General features: G+C 41.0%; 1 protein-coding gene across 12 annotated transcripts in view; it reads left to right on the top strand.

Annotated features, from left to right (window-relative positions):
- ABLIM2 (actin binding LIM protein family member 2) overlaps positions 1–22359 on the top strand; it is a 131316-nt gene that overhangs the window by 78403 nt on the left and 30554 nt on the right. For 3 of the 12 annotated variants that reach the window (XM_059845237.1, XM_059845235.1, XM_059845232.1), the window contains exons 8-12: positions 1764–1822; positions 4790–4867; positions 12810–12956; positions 14820–14852; positions 17330–17450. In XM_059845237.1, the coding sequence (XP_059701220.1) occupies positions 1764–1822; positions 4790–4867; positions 12810–12956; positions 14820–14852; positions 17330–17450 (438 nt within the window). Of the gene's footprint in view, positions 1–1763; positions 1823–4789; positions 4868–12809; positions 12957–14819; positions 14853–17329; positions 17451–19166; positions 19266–22359 lie in introns of all 12 variants that reach the window. The other 9 variants (XM_059845239.1, XM_059845236.1, XM_059845233.1 and 6 more) reach the window with 5 other exon arrangements.

Below are 22359 nucleotides of genomic sequence, written 5' to 3'. Positions count from 1 at the left end.
TTTGGATCCATTTTACTGTATTTTCTGATGCATGGAGTGTTTACACCAGCTTCCTGTCATACCCTTTTTGTCTTCACATGGAGAGCAGTTTCCATTAGAAACTGGTATTTACACCAGGAAAGATCAATGATCAGTTATTTGGACTGCATAAACTGTTAAATTATAAAGAATGTTGAAGCCCAGGGTTTTATAACATGTTCTTCATCCACTTAATAAACTACTGTAAAGTTACTTTAGGTGTTGTATGTTCCTTAGCAGAAATCTTCAGTGGTCATCCAACACACAGCTTTTGGGTGAAAGGACGTTTTTTATTCAGTGTGAAAAAGCTTCCCAAACAGTGTTGCTTGGCTATAGACAGGGGTAGTTTAAAAAAAAAAAAAAAAAGAAAAAGTAATCTAAATACTTCTTAAATCCATTGGGATAATTTGAAGCAATTTATGGGACAAATGGGGAAGCTCAAATCCACTTGTAAGTTGAAGAGAACTTAGCATTAAATTTAAAGGTGCTATAAAAATGTTTCTTTGTCATTTAGTAACAGAAAAACCCAGTAACTTAGTAAACATAATTTATCTAGTCTTCTCTTATAGGTACTCTTACTGCAAGAGTCTGGGTTCATCTGGGTTATTTTTGTGAAATAAATTCTAATGATCTCCATCTGTCTTCTGGGAAATAGACTCTGCTTCTATCTTGTTTCCAAAATCCACTAGTTAGAAAACTATCAAACTGCTGTGAAAACAAAGCATTTCCAATAACTCTTCTTGATACTCCCCACCCAGTCCAAACATTAAGTATTTATTATGCAGAGGTTCTCAGATTCCAGTTTAGTCAGGCAGAAGTTGTAGTGCACTCACATTGTTTACCTCTGGAGCTTTAATCTGTGGCGTGTCTGAACTCAGACTGGCAAAATCATAAAGGTTTCTTCTTACTATTAAGACTTGCAAATAACTATTTTATTTTATATCATTATGCACATTCCCCTTCTACTATTTCAAACATCACGTTCAACTTTTTGAAAGATTGTGACTAGTGCAAAACTATTCAAGTTTCTGCCTCACACTCATGGTTTACTTGCGTCTCGTTAAGATCCTCGTTTCAGTACCTGTATGCAAGAGAGAATCGGTTCATTTGGTATCTCCTGCCTCCTCCACATGGACATTCCCCTGAGTTTATGCAGTTCCTTAGCTGATTTACAAGAGACAAACATGACAGAAGTGCAAGATTGGAACAGTGAATAAATGATAGACAGACTGGATGTTCAGCTGGGGTTACATGGCACAGTGCTTTGTACAATTCCATCCCACCATGGCATGCTACTGTCTATGAGCCAAGCCTGACTGCTACAAGAATATGTATTACAGGAGTGTAGGATATGCCAACTATATCTAAAGAAAAAAGTTACCATGGAACAGAGGCAAAGCCCAGCTGGACACAGCCCTGCCTGCTCTAATGGGACCTCCCTGAGCAGGTTGGACTGGTGGAGCTCCAGAGATCCCATATAATGCTTCTTAGGACTCAGATTTTGATGCTGACCTGCCATATTGAGGTACATGTAGCTTTCTGAAGTCTTATAAATGTCTGTGATCAGGCTCACAGGGATTGAGAGGCTTTGATCTCTGAAAGTATCCTGCACTAGCAGGGGAAGTAGTCAGCAACCTACATCTTATAAAACCCTATGGGAGGGTTTAATAAGATTCTTATTTTCAACTTTTTGAAGGTTCTTATTGTGGAACTGAATTAAGCAGAACTTTAAATTTACTTTGCAGGAACATCCATTTGGCATCCAGTTTGTAGACAGGCTGCAAAGGCTGAAGAAAAAAACAAGGTAAAAAACCTGTATTTTTTACCCAATGTTACTTGATTGCCATATTATTCTCTATCCGGTTTTTTGGGTTTTTTGTTGTTTTTTTTTAGTTTGGTGGTTTTTTTTTTTTTTTTTTTGTTTTTTTTTGTTTTGCAACAGCAGCAGCAGGCATGGATGGAAGGATTTGCAATTTTAAATTTTAAATTATAGGAATCCAGCTGGCTAATGAAATGTAATCATGTAATATAAATACTCTGCTTTTAATCAGTGATTAAAGCTATAGATAAAGGAGAATGTTGACCTAAGAGTTTTCTATATATATTATAATCTGAATAAGTAAAAATGTAAAAATATGCATAAGAAAAAAAAAGTTAATTTTTAACTTCTGTCTGATTATGATGTTATCAATTCATGACCTCTTCTCATGTGGCTCTGAACTTAAAAGATCAGAGGACTTTCACTTGATTTGTTTTTACCAAAAAAAAAAATCCTTGGAGTTTCTGTTTCATTATTTGTTTATAAAATGTTGTCAAGCCAGCCACAATTTAATTTAGTCTCTGGCTTTAAGTACCTCCTTAAGTTGGATGATTGTGCACCTCTCTGTGTGCAAGGGGAAAAGGGGGAATTCTGGCAGAAGATGAGCAGATAAATAAGCTGTCCCTAGGACATGAAAAATTAATGATCCTTCTGAAGTGGTGGGAATGAGTTACAACTATCTCATTTAATGTAGAGGCCAAGTGTGGGTTTTTCACTTCTGATGTTCTCTGATGCCCCAAGTGGTACCCTTGGTACCCTTGTTCAGAAAAGTTCTGCTTTGGTTCAGGGCTTGCAGGAAGGCACATGGGACAAGTCAGAACAGCAGGCAGCATCCATAAAAAGATTGTTAAATCTGGTGTGTCAGAAAGTCCAACTTTGACTGAATTACAGCTTGAAAAAAAAAAATTTGTTTGGGCTTTGCTCTAAAGGATCTTGGCTGTAGTTTTTGTGTTTGAGAAGTGATTGCTTGGTGTTGTTTATGACAACTTTTGAATATCAAATAATTTTCCTGAGCCTAGCAGTTTTTTCTTTTTCCTGGAGTTTTTCCTATTTTCTGATCTTTATGTTCATTATTGAAAAAATAAAACCAGAAGGAAGGATGCCATTTTTAAGAGAGTAATAATGAACTTTCCAACATAACTTGTAAAGTCTGGAGTGAGATCTACTGCTTGAGAAATTTACTGTTCGACCTTGCAGTTTGTTGTTTTTAAGTTATCTTCCTATATATAGATATATGAACAGCATGTAATTAAAGTAGGTGACAAAGGCAAAAGGAGAAAGTGGCAGCATGCTCCAAAACTTTGAAGATGAAGTGGAGGGGAAAAAGAAGTTGTGAAAGAGAGTGACAGCATAAAGAAAGATGATGGGAGAGTGAGATTTTAAGCAGAAGGGAGGACTCTGGAAAAGGAGAAATCAAAGCAGCAAGGGAAAGTAAGGTTTATAAAAAGGCATATAGGGAAAAGAGGTAGGTGGAAGAAGAAGAAAAATGTGTAGTACAGAAAATGGACTAACAGGCAATAGAGTCAACAAAAGTGTGAGGTTTTATTGAAAAAGCTGGGAGATGATGTGGAGCAGGTGTGGATGGGGATGCTAAAAGGGTTAATGGATCATGAAGAGAATAAAGAGCATGTGTGAGATGTGGGCTGTCTCATATCCAATTCCTTAGCCACCAGTATCCTCCAACTCCTCCTCCCTTCACTGCCCAGTTTGTGGAGGTGGTACTGGAGAGTGCCCTGACCCAGGTGCAGGACCTTGCACTTGGCCTTGCTGAGTTTCATGAGGTTTGCATGGCCCCACTTCCCAAGCTTATCAGGATCCCTGTGGATGGCATCCCTTCCCTCTAGCGTGTTGTCCCCACCACATGGCTCACTGCCATCTCTAGGTCTGCCAAGGATGTGCTCAATCCCCCTGTCTGGGTCATGGAGGGAGATATTAACCATTCCTGCTCCCTGTGAGGACCCTTGAAGAACACCACCTGTTACTGGTTTCCACTTGGGCAGTTCAGAGAGGTTACTGGAAATGTGCAAGGCTCATGCTGGGGGCTCCAGTGACCTTGTGCCAATGGAAAGCTGTGATTGGCCTCTTCCAAGGGGGTGTCAGGAAAACAGCGCTCACCCCTTGTCTGCCCTTGGAAAGACTCAGAGCTCCAAGGGAACCTCTGGAGGTCATCTTGTCCAACCCCTCTGCTCCAGCACGGCTGCCTTGGGCCAGATGCCCATGACCATGCTCAGGACACAGAAATAAACCCTGAGGAATCCTGAGCTATCTGGGAATCCTGAGCTTAATCCAAAACTGTCATTTGACTTTTAACAGGGTTCAAAACATTGGAATAGCATAATTTTCTAAAGTTATTCTTCTCTTTTGCTTTGAGTGTCCTGTAAGGACCTCATGAAAGAGAAATATGGTTTGTACATGACATCAGTGTATCAGTGACACTTTCATGTCATTTACACAAGTTCTGGAAAACTGAAAAGTGCTTTAATGATGCAGAAGATGTGTTTAATTAGACTGTCTGTCTTAAATAATCATTCTCCAGGTCCTTTTCCATGTTGTGTTCACTGTGGGTGAATGGCATGGCAGTGTGACATGTTTCAGTCACAATGTAAATGGTTTGATGGCAGAACTTTGGAGTAAAAATGTTGCCACTCTATTGTCTTGTAACTGTCTCTGATAGTGCCCAAAGGCTGCCCTGGCACCCCAGATATGCTCTGGGACATTTTATTTTGAAGAGCAGGGATAAGAAAGCCATGTGTAAAACAATTCCTGCACTTTTAAAAGGTTAAATTGATTGTCTGCAAGTGTCCTTTTATTGTAAACTCCATGTTTTGAACTCGCTATAATACGTAATTTTTGAGTGGTAGAGATTGAATTAAATTAAATGTCTTTGAAATAACTGTTATATTATCTTTGACTCTCCTGTATTTCCTATCCATTTCACTTCTCCTGCCATAGGAAACTAGGACTTCCTCTGAGAGTATTATTTCTGTACCTGCTTCAAGTACATCAGGTTCCCCAAGCCGTGTGATCTATGTGAGTATTCCCAGTGAAATTTGTTCTGTGGGATGGGAAAACCTTGTGCTTCCTCCTACAATTTAGCACATTATATGGAAAGTTAGTGTAGTATTGTCCACAAGGGTCCCAGGATGAGGGAAGAGACGAGAAAGTTGACTCCATGTATCAGCAAGCTAGGTTTATTATTTTATGATAGAAAATATATTAAAACTATACTAAAAGAACAGAGAGAAAAGATTTCATCAGAAGGCTAAGCTAAGAATAGGAAAGGAAGGAATAACAAAGGCTTGTCTCTCACCGAGACAGTCTGGACAGGTGAACTGTGATTGGGCGTTAATTCCAAACAACCAGATGAGACCAATCACAGATTCCCCCTGTTGCATTCCACAGCAGCAGATAAGAATTGTTTACAGTTTGTTCCTGAGGCCTCTCAGCTTCTCAGGAGGGAAAAATCCTAAGGAAAGGATTTTTCCTAAAACATGTCGGTGACATCTCACCCTTTTTATTTTAAATAAATTAAAAGGAAAAGTGTTTGCAATTTCATCTGCTGGGCCATGCAGAGGAAAGAACAAGCACCTGAGAGGCTTAATGTTGCCAATCAAAACATCAATCAGTGCTGATGTGGAACCGTCAGGGAAATTCTTCACCTGCAAAACATCAAATTACATCACACACCAAAACAATCTTAAGATATAAGAAAATGCAAAAACAATGAAAAGAAAGTTCATTGCTTCAAGTCCAAACAGCTGAGTTTCAGGGAAAGTCCAAACTGAAGATGTTCCTCTCTGACATCGCTGAAAGTCCCTTTTGGTCCTGAAACAGGCTTGCTTGGCTTTTCAACGCTTTTTGAGCTGCTAGCTCTTTCAACTCTTTTTATTTAATTTTTTTTTTTTTTTTTTTTTTTTTTTTTTTTTTTTTTTTTTTTTTTTGGACCAAAGAGCAGCAGCAGAGAGGAGCCACTGAGGCTCTGCGGGGGCCCTGGCCCTCGTGGAAGGAACAGGGACCCCAGACCTGGCCTACAGAACGGTGGCCCAGGTCCTGACAGGGGAAGCAAAGCCCCCGAACCAAACAGCCGCTGGCCGGGCGGAGGCCCTGGCCCAGGGAACCGAGCCAAACGGCCCAGACCCGGCCCGCGGAGCGGGCTCTGTGGTCTCACAACCCGGCACTCTGCTGCCAATGCCTGGGCAGCACGAGTGACCGAACGCTTCATCCCCTCTGAACCGGTGCACACCAGCAGCTGGGGAAGAGAAGCTTTCCCAGGGATCATCACCCCAGATCTGGGGGTGCTTTGTCCCCAGAGCAATTGAGCGACGCTCACTTTCCACTGTTTCTCCTGCCTCTGCAACGCAAATGCAAAAGGTGTTCCTCCTTTCTGCCCCTCGGTACCACCCCCACTCCCTGCGGGCTGGGGACCAGAAGCAGAAGGCTCAGGAGCCACCTCCCCCACGGTGCTGGGGTGCGCAGGGGGAGTCAGGCATTCCAACCCCCAACGGGAACCTCCGAACCAAACCCGAACCGGCCCGCGAAAAACGCTGAGTTTGAAAGCAGGCAGACGGGCTGAGCCCGCAATCAGCTGTCGAGCCACAACCCCCCCACGGAGGGGCAGACCGGCATCCCCTTCCCCTGTCCCAGCTCCCCCCGCAGGGGCAGCCTCGGGACAGCCCGAAAAGCTCGGGGGGGAATCCAGGCTGATCGCAGGCGCCGCGGTGGCCGCCGCGGGGAGCGGCGGGGCCACGGGCGGCTCCAATGATGGTTCCGCTTGGTGGTTCTCAACCTCAGCCTCCTCCACTGGCGTGGCAGGCGAAGGCGGAGCCGCCGCGTTCGGAGCCCTCACGGGCTCTGCTGGAGGGTCGAACGCGGATTCGACCGGCGCGGGCGGCGCGGCATCGACCCCCGCCGGGCTGGGGACAGCAGCCGCGTCTTCTCCGGGTACCGGAAGCTGCATCGCGGGCGCAGACAGCAAAGCCGGCGGAGCCGACACGGGAGGCGGCGGGACAGCCGCGGGGGGCGGCAGGGGCGCGGAGCCCGCGCCCACTGGTGCCGCCTGCACTGTTGTCTCACTTTGCTTCGGGAGCGGCAGCGCAGTCGCGAGCTCTTGGCGATTGCTGTCGAGTGTGTCGCCTAGCAACTCGGGCGAAGCCGCGGGAGGCGGTGCTTCTACCACGGGAACGCCGACTAACTCCGCTGGAGGCGACGGGTCCGGTCCGGGCTGAGGCGGTGCCGCGGGAGGGGCCGCGGGGACTGGCACCTCCTGCGGGGCGGGTTGGGGTGGGGCCCGCGGCTCCGGCTCGGGCGGTGGAGCCAACTCACCTCCCCCCTGAGAGCAGCGAGGCGGGGGAGGGGGTTCCGTCGGAGCATGCTCCAAAGGCGCAGAAAAAAACTTTTCTTCTGTCGCGGGCAAAACTTCGCCCCCCCGCCGCGATTCGGGGGGGCTGGGAACCTGCAGGCTGTGGATTTGCACTGGTTCCCCTCTTGCCAGCGCCAGCGAGAAGGGAGACATACCTCGGCAATCCGCAATCCACTGATATGCAGTCACTTTCCGTTTCAAAACTGGGAAGAGAGTTCTGAATGACGGATAAACCCGAGGAAATCCAAGTCCCCGGTAAAGAAGGTCTCGGATAATGAATTCCATGCATTCCCATATGTATGAATCAAGGGCATACAGCACATCAGTGAAAAAGCCATGGTGCTTTGCCCACCTGAAAAACTCATAGAAATGTATCTTCAGCATAGGAATTCTGTCCTCATGACCCCATTTTTGCCAGAGGCCAATAAGTTTCTCCTCTGAGGGAGAGAATGGAACCTCTGCCTCCGTAGGCACCCTTGTCCACATCCGAATCTGCCTTGTAAGAAGGGAAGCATTTTCAGGAAGGGAAGTGTAAACAGTACCTTGTGACAGTGTCCTCTGGGCTTCAGCAGACTGCTCTGTGCTGCAAAGACTTCTGGACATCTTGTCTCGGAGACTTTTCAAAAGGTTCTCTCTGCGGCCAGCCAAATGAAGAATTCTTCCTCACTCAGGGTCCAATTGTGGTGATTTCACTCGAGGCACCATCTGTCAGTTCTGTCCTCGGTGTTCACCTTCTGTGGTGGTGCTCCTTTTTTCACTCGGGGTCACCATTTGTAGTATTGTCCACAAGGGTCCCAGGATGAGGGAAGAGACGAGAAAGTTGACTCCATGTATCAGCAAGCTAGGTTTATTATTTTATGATAGAAAATATATTAAAACTATACTAAAAGAACAGAGAGAAAAGATTTCATCAGAAGGCTAAGCTAAGAATAGGAAAGGAAGGAATAACAAAGGCTTGTCTCTCACCGAGACAGTCTGGACAGGTGAACTGTGATTGGGCGTTAATTCCAAACAACCAGATGAGACCAATCACAGATTCCCCCTGTTGCATTCCACAGCAGCAGATAAGAATTGTTTACAGTTTGTTCCTGAGGCCTCTCAGCTTCTCAGGAGGGAAAAATCCTAAGGAAAGGATTTTTCCTAAAACATGTCGGTGACAAGTTAGTGTCTCTAAACCCCCGTAGTTGGTGATTCCTCTAAAATGGAATTATTTTCTCAAGTTTAAAATATTTGAGTATTGCATTTGCTGTTACAGAATTCTGGCATTTTCCTCCTATATTTTGTGGTGTATTTGTAGCACTTACACTACAGCTAGAGCTGGCTTATACCAAAGCATGCACAATACCACAGTTCTTTCTGAAAAGAAAAGTTTAAGTAAACAGTACAGCCCACAGGTAGATTACAAGCTTGGATTTGAACACAACTTGTTTAAATTGAGCTCCTGAGCCTGCATCAGGTTGCTTATGGAAACTCTCATGTGTGTGATTGCAGGACTCTGCCCGTGCCAAATGCCAGTGCCTTGCTCAGAGGACCTTTGATGTGTTTATGGTTTACAAAACACTCCGAAAAGCTCATGGAGAGAATTTAAAATAACAAGTATAAAAAACTTTTAGGACTTTTTTTTTTTCAATACAAGATCAAAATTGCTGTAGTTTAGAGTTCATGGCCAAGTTCTCAAGGCTACCATAGATAAAAAATGCAAGTGTGCTATGATCCATACAGATATCTCTTGCAGGGCTTCAGCATTTCCAGGGCTTTTCTTTCTCCCAGCCATTTATCCTTCAGGTATGCAGTTCATCCTCATCAGTCAGAGCCATGTAGTGAGAAACTTGCTGGAGATGCAATTGACTTCCAGAGAGGTTATTATACAAATATTAAGGGCTTTTATCTCCTACATAGAGACAAGCAAAAGAGTGCTTTGGATCTAAACTTGTTTTTTTTTCCTCAAATAAAAGTTATATGGGCTTTATCTGAGTAAGACTGAACTTGCAGTGGAGCAAGTGCTCCTTCTCTAGGTGCTTATCAGTGATTCTGAGTGCTGCTGAATACCAATGGTACATTACCAGCCAAGAAATGTCATTGTGAAGACAGTTCATTGTGCTGGGAGCCTATTATCATGTAAGCACTTTCTTTGGCAGGATGAGCTCTTTTTTTCAGGCCTGCACCATCTCATTGTGTTTTTAAGCATGAGAATTCTCCTAAGATTTATATGTTTTTAGAGACATTTATCTAACTGCAGGATGGCACTGTTTTTATTGATGTTTGTGTTACAACTTTAAACATGCTTCACTGGCTGTTAAAAGTCAAGGATGAACCTCCATTCTCCTTTTCTGTTTTTGTTTCTTTGTTTTAAAGGCTATCATTAAATTAGCACACAACCCTGATGTTTTTTACTGTAATATACAGCTGAGACTGGGAAAGAGTAAAGTTGTCTAGCAATATGAGTCAGTCAGAAAAAAAGATTCCCCAGAGAAGTGCAAGTTCTTGTTCTGTCTGTCCCATCTCTCACTGCCTAATTGTCAAAACTTGATTTTGATTGATTGAATCAATCCTATTTTGGCTTTCACAAACAGGAAAGTAAAAAGAATTAAAAATATGTTTCTGACTTCTGTATTATCACAATGGTCCCTTGGCTGTCTGTTTTAACATGTGTTTTCTGTTACAGGAGTGTTATGACATACAGACATGCTCAAGATCTGTCTTGTGTGCTTTTGTGGCTGTTTTTGCCAAACCTAAATTCTTGCTGCCACCGAAAGGAAGGTCCCACCCACATGTGGCCCTGTCCCTCTCTGGCTATGCCTTTCCATCTCTCTTTGCTCTTAATACTAGTGTGTACACAGAGATATGCAGTCAAATTTGAGGCTGGACTGAGCTAAACAATAACTCAGGAAAAACCTCCAGACAACCAAAGAAGCAAAAAAAAAACCACCCCAAGCTGTCTCCATGACTTCTAATGTAGAAGGCAGAACAGGGTGGGATGGTGCACAGAGGGCAGCAGTTTTCAGCAGTAGCATAGATCCAGTCATTAATGTTGCAGAAAAAATTGTACCTTACCAGCTCTGTGGAGTATTTCATGGACAGAAGAGTTTAGAGAAAACAGTTCCATCCTAGGAACTGTGAGTTTGTGGTGCTTACACTTCCAAAGCCATTGAGTCAGAGCAGTGCTGAACATCATCATGGGCACCACCCCATGGCAGGGCAGCTGTGCTTCTGGGCCACGGTGCTGTGGTCACACAGGGAAAGGTGAAAAAAGGGTTTTTTTGACATAAATGTGAACGTGCCTCATCCAGATGGTTCACTAAAGCCATACCACTTGTTCTTCAGCTACTGATAACAGAATTTAGTGTCTTCTTCCACTGAGAAAGGGCACATTGCCTTTTGAAGGCAATGGGCATCTTTTCATGACCTGTAGGGATGACTTCATTACATCCTGACTGAAATTTGCCCTAGTGCTGGAAGCCCTTCGGAGTTCCTAATTAAAAATTTGTTGATTTCTAAATTATGCCATTAAAAAAGGTTTAAATAAAAGTCCTGCTTTATACTTTGCTTAATTTTATTAAGGCAGAATTAGGTGCTCCAACCTAATATACCCAGCTGGAAGGCTTACATTAGTTTCCATAGCTGTGTTATGTGTGCTCTTATACAGGGAATAGAAATCACACTATATTTTTATACAGATCATATTCACAATTATATGTTTGTAAAATTACATATTCCAAATGAAACAGATACTCTATACTTAGAGCATGGTTTTACCAGAACCCTAAATACCAAATTACTGAAGAAATGGCTTGAAGCCTCTTAGCTGTAATTTGAGCTTTCCTGAGCTGATTTGAACTCCATTCACATAACTGAATGTAGGTGAAACAAATAAAATAAAAATACAGGGTAGACTCAATGTTTGAAGAATTGAGTGTTTAGAAAGCAGCTGTATCCCTAAGGTGTTTTTTCATCCAAATTTGCCCACATTGTTATATCTGAACTGAAAGGAATTACATAACAAGTTAAGTTTTACTCCTCTGACATCTGAAATCTAATGGGAAGTCGCACATCTAGATGGAGAGCCAAAATTATTATAATTCACATTTAAATATTCCCAATTCTGAACTACTTTGAATTCACTAGAATAATGGCCAAAAACCTGCATACCTTATCTTAAATCACAGCCTTTTTGGCCTTCCTTGTAGATATAATGCTGCCCAAAGTATTTCTGGGGCAGATGGGTCAGACACATTCTTCACCTTTGCATTACCTGTCTCTGCATCAGAGCTCTCTGCTGCTTTCTCAGCAGGGAGTGACTTACCCTCATTAAGGGCATATTTAATTGCTCTTTAGCTTCTTAGAGGAGCTGCAATGAAAGTGAGATCTGTAGATGGCTGCAGAATCACATTCTTGGTTAAAACACATTTTTTCTTAAGTTTTGAGGATGGGAATATGTGATGGTTATGGCACCTTGGTTCTACTTTCCTGTTTAAGAGTAATCTTCCTTCTTTTCATGCCGTTTATGCTTGCACAAATTCATGCATTGTTTTAGAAAAAGGGGTAGCTGGAAATTGTCAGACTAAATTTTTCCTGGATTATTAATCTGATAGAAAACAAAAATCTGTTGAACTTTTCTTAGCTCATGCTATGAAAAAACAGAATTACTGCACACATAAATCCTGGATACTTTTGTATTTTTGCATATGGAAAACATTATTACAGTTTTATAGCTGATCACACTAAGATTTTCAGAGCACAGCAAGATTCACTCATCATTTTTTTTGCCAACAAAGTTTATCCTTCTGCAAAACTAGAAGTGGGAATGAGACCATTATGCTGCCCATTTCTCCACTCTCAGTGTGGCCAACTTGTCATCATATCTGCAACACAGTATGTGCTGGATACATTTTGGTGCAATTATCCTAAGGGTAAACTGTGCAAACGTGGCAGCTTGGTAATAAGTTACTCTTGGGAATATGTGTAGTAGGAGAACAGGGACCAGCACAGTCCTTTCTCTCTGTTGGTTGTGTGAATCTCATGAGAGGATTTGAACTTTACTTGAGTGGCATCTGTGATCTTCCAACACGGTGCAAATCCATCACCTGCTGGTTTGTGACCCATAATTAAGGGCTGTTCAGACATAGGCAAGGAGGTGAAGCTGTGGGACACAACTGAATGGGGAAGATCAAAGAGCTGATTAATGCTTTTCAGCATCTGGAGAGTGTATGCTGGAAATACATATTTGATTATTCACTACTGCTTACAGCAGGGGAATTCTGCACACCACAGCCACTTCAAAATCCAGTGTGTTTTGTCTGATAAAGACTGCAATATCTGTCCCCTATATCTGTTTGTGCATCCAGGAGTAAATGGGTATAATCAGGGAATTGGAATGATGCCATGTTAGCCAAATGCCAGTGACAAGGTAGAAGGCAACAGTATATAAAACAAAACAGCATTATTATTTAGCATAGTGTAGTAAATACAAGAGATTTAAATGTTCACAAACAAAATTTAAAAAGTGGTTTATTATGATTATGACTTTTCTACCTGCATTTATCTTTCCTTGTCTGATTGCATCCTGCTCATATTCTTTCTTATTCTCACTGCTTTCTTTCCTCCTTTTCTTAGGCAAAGCTTGGAGATGAAATTCTTGACTACAGGGACTTGGCTGCTCTTCCTAAAAATAAAGCCATCTATAACATTGACCGCCCAGATATGATCTCCTATTCTCCATATATCAGTTACTCTTCAGATGACAGGCATAGTTACGGGGAGGTACTGAAACATGGGTATTTTTTTTTACTCTGAGTTTCAGGTTTTATGTGCATCATTGAACATGTTGCCAAAGACTATTCACATGTGCATAACGTTTTTTTAAAAAATTGGAACATTTGTAGCTCTAGTTAATTTTAATTGAGTCATGTCATCCATTCATTCCCAATGATTTCCAAAAAAAAGGGAACAACAACCAAACCCAAGATGTTAATTTCTGTTATTTTCATTTTTTTAGTTTGTAGAAATTAAAACATTCCTTTCTGTGATCATTTTTTAAAGAGATGACATGCAATTAAAATGCTTTTCCATGGGAGTAGTTCTACATGTGGTAGGAAACAAGAGCCATTGCTAATTATAATGCAAAAATGAGAAGCAAAGCCTTTCATGATTTTTTTTAATCAAAGTGTACCATGTTATTTTGGTAACAAAACAATGGTATCACTTTCCTGTGTACAAATTTCTTTCAACTGTTCCTTACTTAACTTCATCCTCACATCATGCATGCACTTCAGCCTTTTCATATGCAGAGCTAATATGATACAGTTTGTGCTAATGAAATCTAATTTAACACAATACTAACATACTAATAACTAATACTAATTCTGGGCTTTGTGAAACATAACTGTATATAACTCCTGTCATGCAAGTTAGCTTTTCTTCTCTGAACATACCTGCATTTCATTTGACTTTCCGATTGCTTTTATAGGTTTAGCTAAATTTTTATAAATTAAATCTTTACAATATGCTGGATATGAGCAATATACATACAGTGTAGCATGGAAGTCTGCTCTGTTCTCTCCAGATGTCAGTGAATGAGCAGAAATAAATGCTATAATTAATGGTCATGATATTTATAAAAGCCCTAGTCATGCTATCACTTGCACCTTTTACACTGAATCAGTTCCACTGAGGTCTCAGTACCACTGTCAGGTGAAGGGCAGTGCATATGTTAGGTTTTGCAGGCTTTCTTCCAAGCCCTCTCTGCACAGTGCTGAACCATGATAGCTCAATTGTAAAGTATTCAGAAATAATTAGATTGTATTTGGTAAAGGGTTTAAATGGTATTCAGGTTTCTGATTTCACAAAATCAAAAGCTGCTACCTCACCCTGAACCTGTGGAGCATAATCACTTCCTTTTTATGTCAAAATTTGTTGGTGCTTCTGGTAGCAGTGGCCCTCCTCAAGTGCCTGGTGACATCCAGGATTGGCAGAGGTGCACAGACCAAACATGGACTGTTTCTGCAATCCAACATATTTCCTGGTGCTCCACCTATTTATTTTCCTTGATATTACCAGGAGAAAAAGGAAATCCTGTCTTCCAAATTTCAGGATCCTGGCTTCCTACCTGCAGCTGCAAGACTTTCAGTCTGTTTGCTCAACCAACCAAACTTAGTGTTTGATTTGGAAAGGAAAATGAGCAGCAGATTGTCAAATTACATGATGTTTAATTGAAAATAAATAGTGCAGGCATTTTTCTTACCCTTAAAACTGTCAGTTCTAGTCCTGATTTTAGAGGTCCTTCAATGCAGATTTAATTAGGGCTTGTGTGTAGTTTCAGGCATTGCTTTAACTGGGAGTTCCCTATTGCCCTTCTCTGTGCCACAGGACTGGCCTCACCAGACCCTAGGATTCTGTAGTAGAGAAATCACTCAAAGACAAATATGAAGTCATTTATATATTAGTTCTTATGTACTTAATTCAAAACAGATAGTAAAAAAAATTGCCCTAACTTAATTGACAGGTGTTTTTCCTAACTGTATCATGTGTTATACATGGATAGTGATATTTTAAGAGTAATTCTTCTCACAAGTAACATCATGCATGAATTTGTATCACTAATTTGTTGTGTGTTGCTGTTTGCAGTCACCTCAGTTGCTCTCTCCAACACCTACTGAGGTAATCCCCAGTGCCTTTGTTCTCCTCTTCTGACCCATTTTGTGATGCATTAACCTGGTCATATTAATAACCAGCAGTGTCTGAAATGTGGGGTTTGCCCCTTGCCTCTACAGTGCATGGGGTTTATAATTTATGATTTTCAGAATGTTACTTGTCTTCAACATGTGCTCTGCTTCTGGATTGTCATCTGTATGCATTTGTCTCCAGTGTCATCCATGTTTCTGCTTTCCAAAATAAAGGTTGTATGGTGGTCACTTCTTCAAGCTCTACTGAATAAATTATATTGGGAAATATGATTTATGTTCACATTTAAAGCTGCCAGTGTGAGCTCATTGAAATTAGGGCTCGGCATAGATTTCTCTTCTTTTACTCTTCTCATTTTTTTATTCCACAAATAGTTAAACTACTTATACTATTTGTGTGCACCTATTTTTAAATCATTTGCACATACCTGAACTTCTAGGTCTGTGTATTTTGATGTGCATTGAGTTAGTCATTGTTTCAAGAAACATCACTTTGGAAGCAGTGAAAGCATTTAATGTATTTTCCCAGATAGTAACTCAATTTCATATCATGGGTCTGGCTATTTTCTCCATTATCCCAATTTTATGCACTGCAAAATTTTGGTAATCAGGGAGAATTAAGGACTTTAAGAACTGGTTAACAGAGAAGCTAACCAGTATAGATGTAATTTTTTTGCTAATTTAAAAATAAAAGCATGTTTCATGTAATGTTTGGTGATGTGAACTAGGTTGATTGTTCCTTGCAGAGGCACAAGGTACACAAAGGTAAGGTCTGAAACAATATGAAAACTTGATGTTTAGTAAGATTATAACAATATCCTTTAAATTCAGTCACCAAACTGCCAATGTGAAGTTCCAGAAGAGATACTGGTGTGGAGGTTGGGACTGCCATGATTTGTGTATACTCCTATGTTATCCAGCTTCTCTGTGCTTGCTGTCTCTGTTTTATTGCGGGGATTTTTTGTTGGAGGAGAGTTCCACTGTGTCATACAATTGGACACATCACAGAGCATTAGCTGACACTCATATGGTATTTAAATATCATTACAAGACTTTGTAGAGCCATTGCAATACTGCTTGTAATTCTCTTCACAAAGGTTAGAGTGGGAAGGAAACACCTTGAGCTGGATGTTGAGAGGAATTGGTGGCCGAGTGCCTACAGAACACTGCACGCTTGGAAAGGCTTCAGTTGTTCTTTGCTTTTTTGTAAAACTGCTTCTGAACTTGATGTTAAAGCAATAATGCTGCTGGCCACTATACTAAACTGATTTTCCACTTTTGAAAATGTAGCTGGTAGGTCTGGGGTGATGTTGAAGGGACGGAGCAATGTGAGAATATTGTACATCTTTGTAGAGTCAAGGGCAGTCCCAGAGAAGCCAAATTCATCTAAAGATGAATGTATGGACATAATTAAGTTGTTCTGATAGGAATTTGGGAGATGATGGTAGGGCTAATAGGATGTATGGTTTATTTAAATGATGAATGATCCAGTGGGAATCACACAGATGCCTAAAGGCATCCCCATATTCATGATAAGTGACTGACGATACAGTGTAGGATATCTTCATGCTTTTCTACTGGAACAGGAGAGGGGAAGCAATTTTTAAGTATGACTTTTCATAAAAGAGCATCTGCAGGTTACATTGATTTGTTCCAATATGAACTTCACTCAAGCCAATTCTCATGTGTCTTTAAAAAGAAGAAATTTGAGTTTGCTTTTATAGCAAGTTTACACAGTCACTTCCCCATCTATTTCACTCAGCAGTGCTTTTACTGTTGAGAAGACCCTACTTGCAAATTGCAGTGGCAGTTTAACTAGCTGTTGAAAATCAGAGGCTTGGAGGGTGTGTACATGGTTTTGACTGGTTGAAGCCAAGGGTTTAGTGGGAATTGGATTGTATGAATGGCTCTGCACAATGGTGCAGTATTAATGCTGATGTGTTAATATTGGGTTTTGTAGGGTAATGACCATGTTACAGTGTGGCACACTGGGCAATTTATTCACAGTCAGTTTCATGATGTAGTGAAACCAGCAAATGCTGATTTTTGTGTTGTCTGCTGCCTTTATGCATCTATTCATGTGGGTACTAAGTGACCATAATGTTGTCGTGCTGACCTGAGTTCATCATCCACTCACTTTCATTTGTTCAGGAAATTACAATGTCCTGAAACAACACTTTTACAGTTCTTTTCAAAATGAATTATAATTTTAAATTTATGTCTGTGCTGACTTTCCTGGCAACATGACCCCTCTCTGGTACTTGGCACAGCTCTTTCAGTCACTCTGCAGGTGGAGGTGCTGAAAGCCACCTAATTTCATTAGGATTGCATGGAATCTTAGGACAGCATTGACTCCCATCAACACAGCACAGAAACACATGAGATGGCATATTCTGCCTGTTTGAGAAGTTGCTTCTCTTCCCTAATAACATGTGATTTCTCTCTTCCTCTAAGGGTGACCAAGATGACAGATCTTTCAAGCAGTACAGGACATCAAGTCCTAGCTCTGCTGGCTCCCTGGGCTATGGTCGGTACACCCCCACCTCCCATTCTCCTCAGCATTACAGCAGACCAGGTAATCCAAAATCAGCCTTACTTATTCCCTAGATTTTTCCATTACTTTGTGCTATGTTGTAAGTAGAATTGACTTCAGCAGTCAGGGGTTTAAGGTGGAATAGCAGTTCATTGCAGGGATTTATTTATGGTGAAAAGCCAGTTCCATGGGGAGAAAGGAAACAAATGCTTCAGGAACGTGCATCCAAGAAAACAAAACCAGGCATTTACAAAAAAATGATTCTGTGTAGACACAAGATAGGAGGGTTTAAGGGACTTAATCCTGGTCTCATCCTGCCTGAAGATGCACACTCATTCCACAGTTCTTCCAAGGGGTGGCACAGTAGCAGTGAGTGCACACAAAGCCAAGAGGGTGATCGAGTGACCTTGTGTTACATTCTTGTACCACAGGGTTGTGGTTCGTGTCCCCTCTCCACAGGGCAAGAGCTGGAGGAATGACTAATTCTGATGGCTGAGTTTTGAAGGCCAAGTTGCTTTAGTTGGGAAGTTTACAGAGAGTTTTTTGCAGCTTTGGGCTGTAGTAGCAGCTGTGTTGGTGCTCTTGACCCACAGACAGGAGGGATCATCTCCTTTTGACCTTTGCATGGGAATACTTTACAAAACCCCATTCATATCTGGGCTCTGTACAGGGTTTTATCCTTGGAAATAATTGGTGATATTACTCAAAATTAATCGTATTTTTTCTCTACTCCATCATTTAGGTGAAGAACACAGAGCATTTGTATTTTTTTTTGTTGTCTTTTAATTTCATAGGGGATACATTATAATTCTAAACTAGTTTGGAAATATGCAAGTTCTTAATCTTTCCAGGGAAAATGAAGATTTTAGAGGTAACAGAAACAGTTTTTACAGGATTTGAATATTTGTACTACACAAAGTCTTTGACAAAATGGAAATGAGGTGGAGTATAAAAAAATCTATTAGAGTGACAATAATCTCTGCTGAAGGTCTGGTAGCTGTCACACCTCATCTTAGTAGCACAATGTTAAAGCAAGGAGGAAAGACAAAAGGAATTCCAAAAAAAAAAAAATTGAATGCTTTAAAATTTAGAAGATAATCTTCATAATAACCATTTTTAATAATTACCACTAATCCTCCAAACTGTGTATCAGGATGTTATTGCAGCAAAGCAGAGATGACTTGAGAGTATTTTTCAAGGTACTTAATCACATAGCTAACTTTCAGAGCTCAAATAACTTCAGGATGTTTCTTCAAGTATTTAAATTAGCCATGCACTAGAGTGCCCTGTGCAGTGTGAAGTAAATCCTAGCAGTGTGCAGCTCCGACAGTGAGAACTGGACCCACTCGTGGCACAGTTCTCTCCAGAGACAGAGAAGCTCTTCCCATTTCATTTCATGAGACCCATTGTGAGCATTTCTCATTCCCTCTTGCAGCTTTTTAATATGCAGGTTTTCCCCTGAGTGCAGCCATGCCTTTTGTGGTGCCTTTTCTGGAATATTTTCTGATGCGATACAGCGGTTTGGGTGATGCCCTTGCTGTCTGCAGAAAGGCCCTGTCCCTTGGCCGACCCCACAGCGTGGCCACTGGCATGTTTTTAGCAATAACCAGAAAGAGAGGAAGACTTAAATGTAAACTGTATGTTTTCTAAGCATCAGGAGGAAAATGTTCCTGAAAAAAAAAAGGATGGCATTGTAATTTGTGGCTTTCAGTAAGTGAACTAAATAGTTTATTTTCACTTACTCTCTGTTGCCCCCAGCTGGTACTCACAGTCTTGGTACCAGTAGCTGCATCTCCCTGCCCCAACACCCAAGCCTTACATCTACATTCAGACATCATTACATCCCTTTCTTCAAAGGTAAGGTCCAGGAATGCAAAACCGTGCTGTGATAATGTAGATTTATTCAGCTGTGTTTCACTTTTATGTCTGTGCAAGCATGGCTTCCACTTGGATACAATTTGTCTTAATTTTGTGCAAATGCTTCCTTGATGTACTGTGTAAGTTTTACAAACTGAGTGGGTATGGGGTGTTTTATTTTTGCTTTTTCAGTGAGTGTTCAGTGTCTTTCAAAGGGATAGAGGGAAGGAATTAGCTTTTATAATGAAACTGAGGAAGGAAAATATTTAAAATACCTTTAGCCTTTCTGGTGATGCTAAATCGTATAATAAGCTTACACATTTGATACAACATAGGATGATCAGTTATCTAACCTTCCAACCAACATTTAGATATTCTTCATATTATTTGTAGCATTGCCAAAAATTATGATAGCTGGTTACATCAGTGCAGCTGCACTGACTCTCAGTTAGTCTGTGCTGTATCTTACAAAACAGTAACTGAATCTGTTCTCCTTACCATTAGTTTTTTTGCAGTGGATGTAACTTCTAGCAGCCTCCATGTTGTGGATGAGACAGTGCTGAGGAATGCCAAGAACCTTTGAGGCAAAGGCTTTTTTTTAGTCAGTTGGTAAATGTCTGAAAGAGAAGGCATTCACCTACCACATTTGTCTTCTCCTGAGTCTGTCTTCTCTAGTAACAACAGGAACTGTGAGGCCACACGAATGGCAAACACTTTCAGTGCCTGTTCCTTGACTCTCATATACTCTCTGATTTAAGAAAGTAAAACTGTTGTTCTTGAGGTTGTAACCAGTAAAGAAAAGGGAATGACCCTCTGCAGGAGACAGAGTTGCACATTCAAGTGAATAGTAGGTTATTATTCCATTGCCATTGGAATAATAACTAATGGATCTTCTTTTGGGCCCTGATGCTGCCCAAAGTCAGTTGAATTTCACTGGGATAAACAGGAACAGAATCAAGCTTGAGACATCCAAATATGATCCTTGAGAGTAAATTTTGGAGGAAAGAGCTGATGAGATTAAACTGTTTGTTGTTCTTTTAGAGGCTACCTGCAAATCTCCTTTCCACAACCAGAAGCAGTCAGCCTCCTACACATTTCTTGAAAGGCTGGCACAATCCCTGGTATTCTCTGAGGCACTGCTTGAACTGTTTTTGTATCTGTCCTCTCATTTTGGATGGTATTATCCAACCTGATGTACTGAGTAAGAGAAACTTCTTTAGTGTGCTGCAGCACAGGATTTCAGTGTATGGAAAGCCTTTCCTCAAAGTCCTGTTGGCAGCTGCTTGGCAGCACTCCTGTGCAAATGAGTTTCTGCTCAGTGCTACCTGCTGTTTCTCAGAGCAGCAGCAATTATTCAGTGCTGCTGTTTGGATGAAGGAATCATTAAGTGGTACCTACTTGTGCCCAAATAATTATTAGTAATGTGATCAAATTTATAATATTTTGCAATTCTGAGGCACTTTTTTCTCAAGGAGCTAAGATATTTTGCAGGCAGTATCTTACAATGCTTCACAGTGTTCCTTTGAGGCAGGTGAACCTTTTTGTAATTTTCCTAAGTAGGTAGTCCTGGGCCCTGCCAGGGTTGAATAGGTTATTCACTGACTTACACTGAGTTAATGTCTCTGTCCAGAATAATTCCAGAGATTCGCTTCATCCTCTTCAAGGTCTCTAAATTCAGAGTTCCAGAATGTGGTTTTTCCCTTATCTTAAGGAGCCTTTTGATGGTGTGGATGTGCTCTTTTTTCTCTTCAAAGTGGTTAGTGTGGGAAGAGAGGGAATGTAGCAATAGCTGGTTTGTATCCAGATCAATCTTGATGTTGCCACTTCAGTTTTAAAAAAGTGAAATCTTGCTTATTTAAAAAAAAAAAAAATTATAAGATCCAAATATAATTCACTGCTTTACTGTACTAGAAGTAATATTTTTAAAACCAGCACTCCACATATGACATAAAAGAGATTTCTTTACACTTCCAGTAGACAGATACATTACTACCCTAGGGAAACTAAGACAAGCAAAATCTTCCTTTTGATTTCACTGAGGTTGCATCATGTTCTTCCTGAGAATGACAGGGCTCATAATTTTTTTCCAGTGACAAATATGATTACTAAGTTCCTGTTCTTCCATCAGTGTTCTGCAGTCTAGCTCCCATGAAGTGTCATGGGATGAGCTGTTATTTATCATGAAGGCAGATGATTTGGTTGCGCTCTTTTAAGGTTTTTTGTCTTCAAAATAAGTTCTGTGACAACCTCACTTCAAGAAAGCTTCACAGTCCATGCCACTGCAAGTGATAGGTGTGATATTCCAAGCACCTGGGCTTGGTGTAGTAGTTCCTCTTGGGGTGATGGAGTCTTTGACTGTGCTGAGCCCTGCTGAAAAAATGTTTGCTTAAAACATAGTGGAAATTATTTTGCCTTTGTAGTGCAGGAACACAGCTTCCAAAGCCCTTTTTTTTTTGGCTTTGAACACTTGAAAATAATTAGTCATCAAACTTCAGAAAAGTTCTTTTAGTTTAATGCACTCTGGGCAGAGATATTAAAGGGTCCAGTTTTGTGAGTAGGCTTGGATGGCTCCCTCATTCAACCAGTGGCATCTGTTTGTTCTTTAGTCCTGAACTTAAACAGCTCTTGCTGTAACTTACTATAAAATTTCCCATTCTCACAGATAAGATAAAAGTTGACTAAGTGGGAGATATAAGCAATATTATACTTTTTCTTGAAAATGGAGCAAGGACTGAGCCCTGGTCAGTTGGCTCTACACACACAGGGTTAAAAGTACAGCCTGCCCTGTCAGCAACCAGAAGACACAAGGAAGTTTTTGTGGTTTACAATCCCGTTCAAAGTAAGCCTTCCCAGATTCTTTCCAAGTTAAACAACATCCAGGGAAGAGTTCAAGATTCTGGTTTTTTGCTCTTCACTGATCAGTAGGGAAGATCACAGCCTGTGGCTGCTTACAGCAGAAGGCAAACCCAAAAGTTTGAAAAATTGCTCTCTCTGGTAGTTGTCTTTTCTCTGAGAATTTATTTGAAGTTCTTCTTCAGTCTGTACTAAGCAAACCTTGAAAGAGATAGTTTATTGGCAAAGTCTCATTTTAGAG

Source organism: Haemorhous mexicanus, chromosome 4 (genome assembly GCF_027477595.1).
Source record: "Haemorhous mexicanus isolate bHaeMex1 chromosome 4, bHaeMex1.pri, whole genome shotgun sequence".
NCBI lineage: Eukaryota > Metazoa > Chordata > Aves > Passeriformes > Fringillidae > Haemorhous > Haemorhous mexicanus.
The sequence above is the reverse complement of the archived record's forward strand: the minus strand, read 5'-3'. Positions and strand labels throughout refer to the sequence as shown.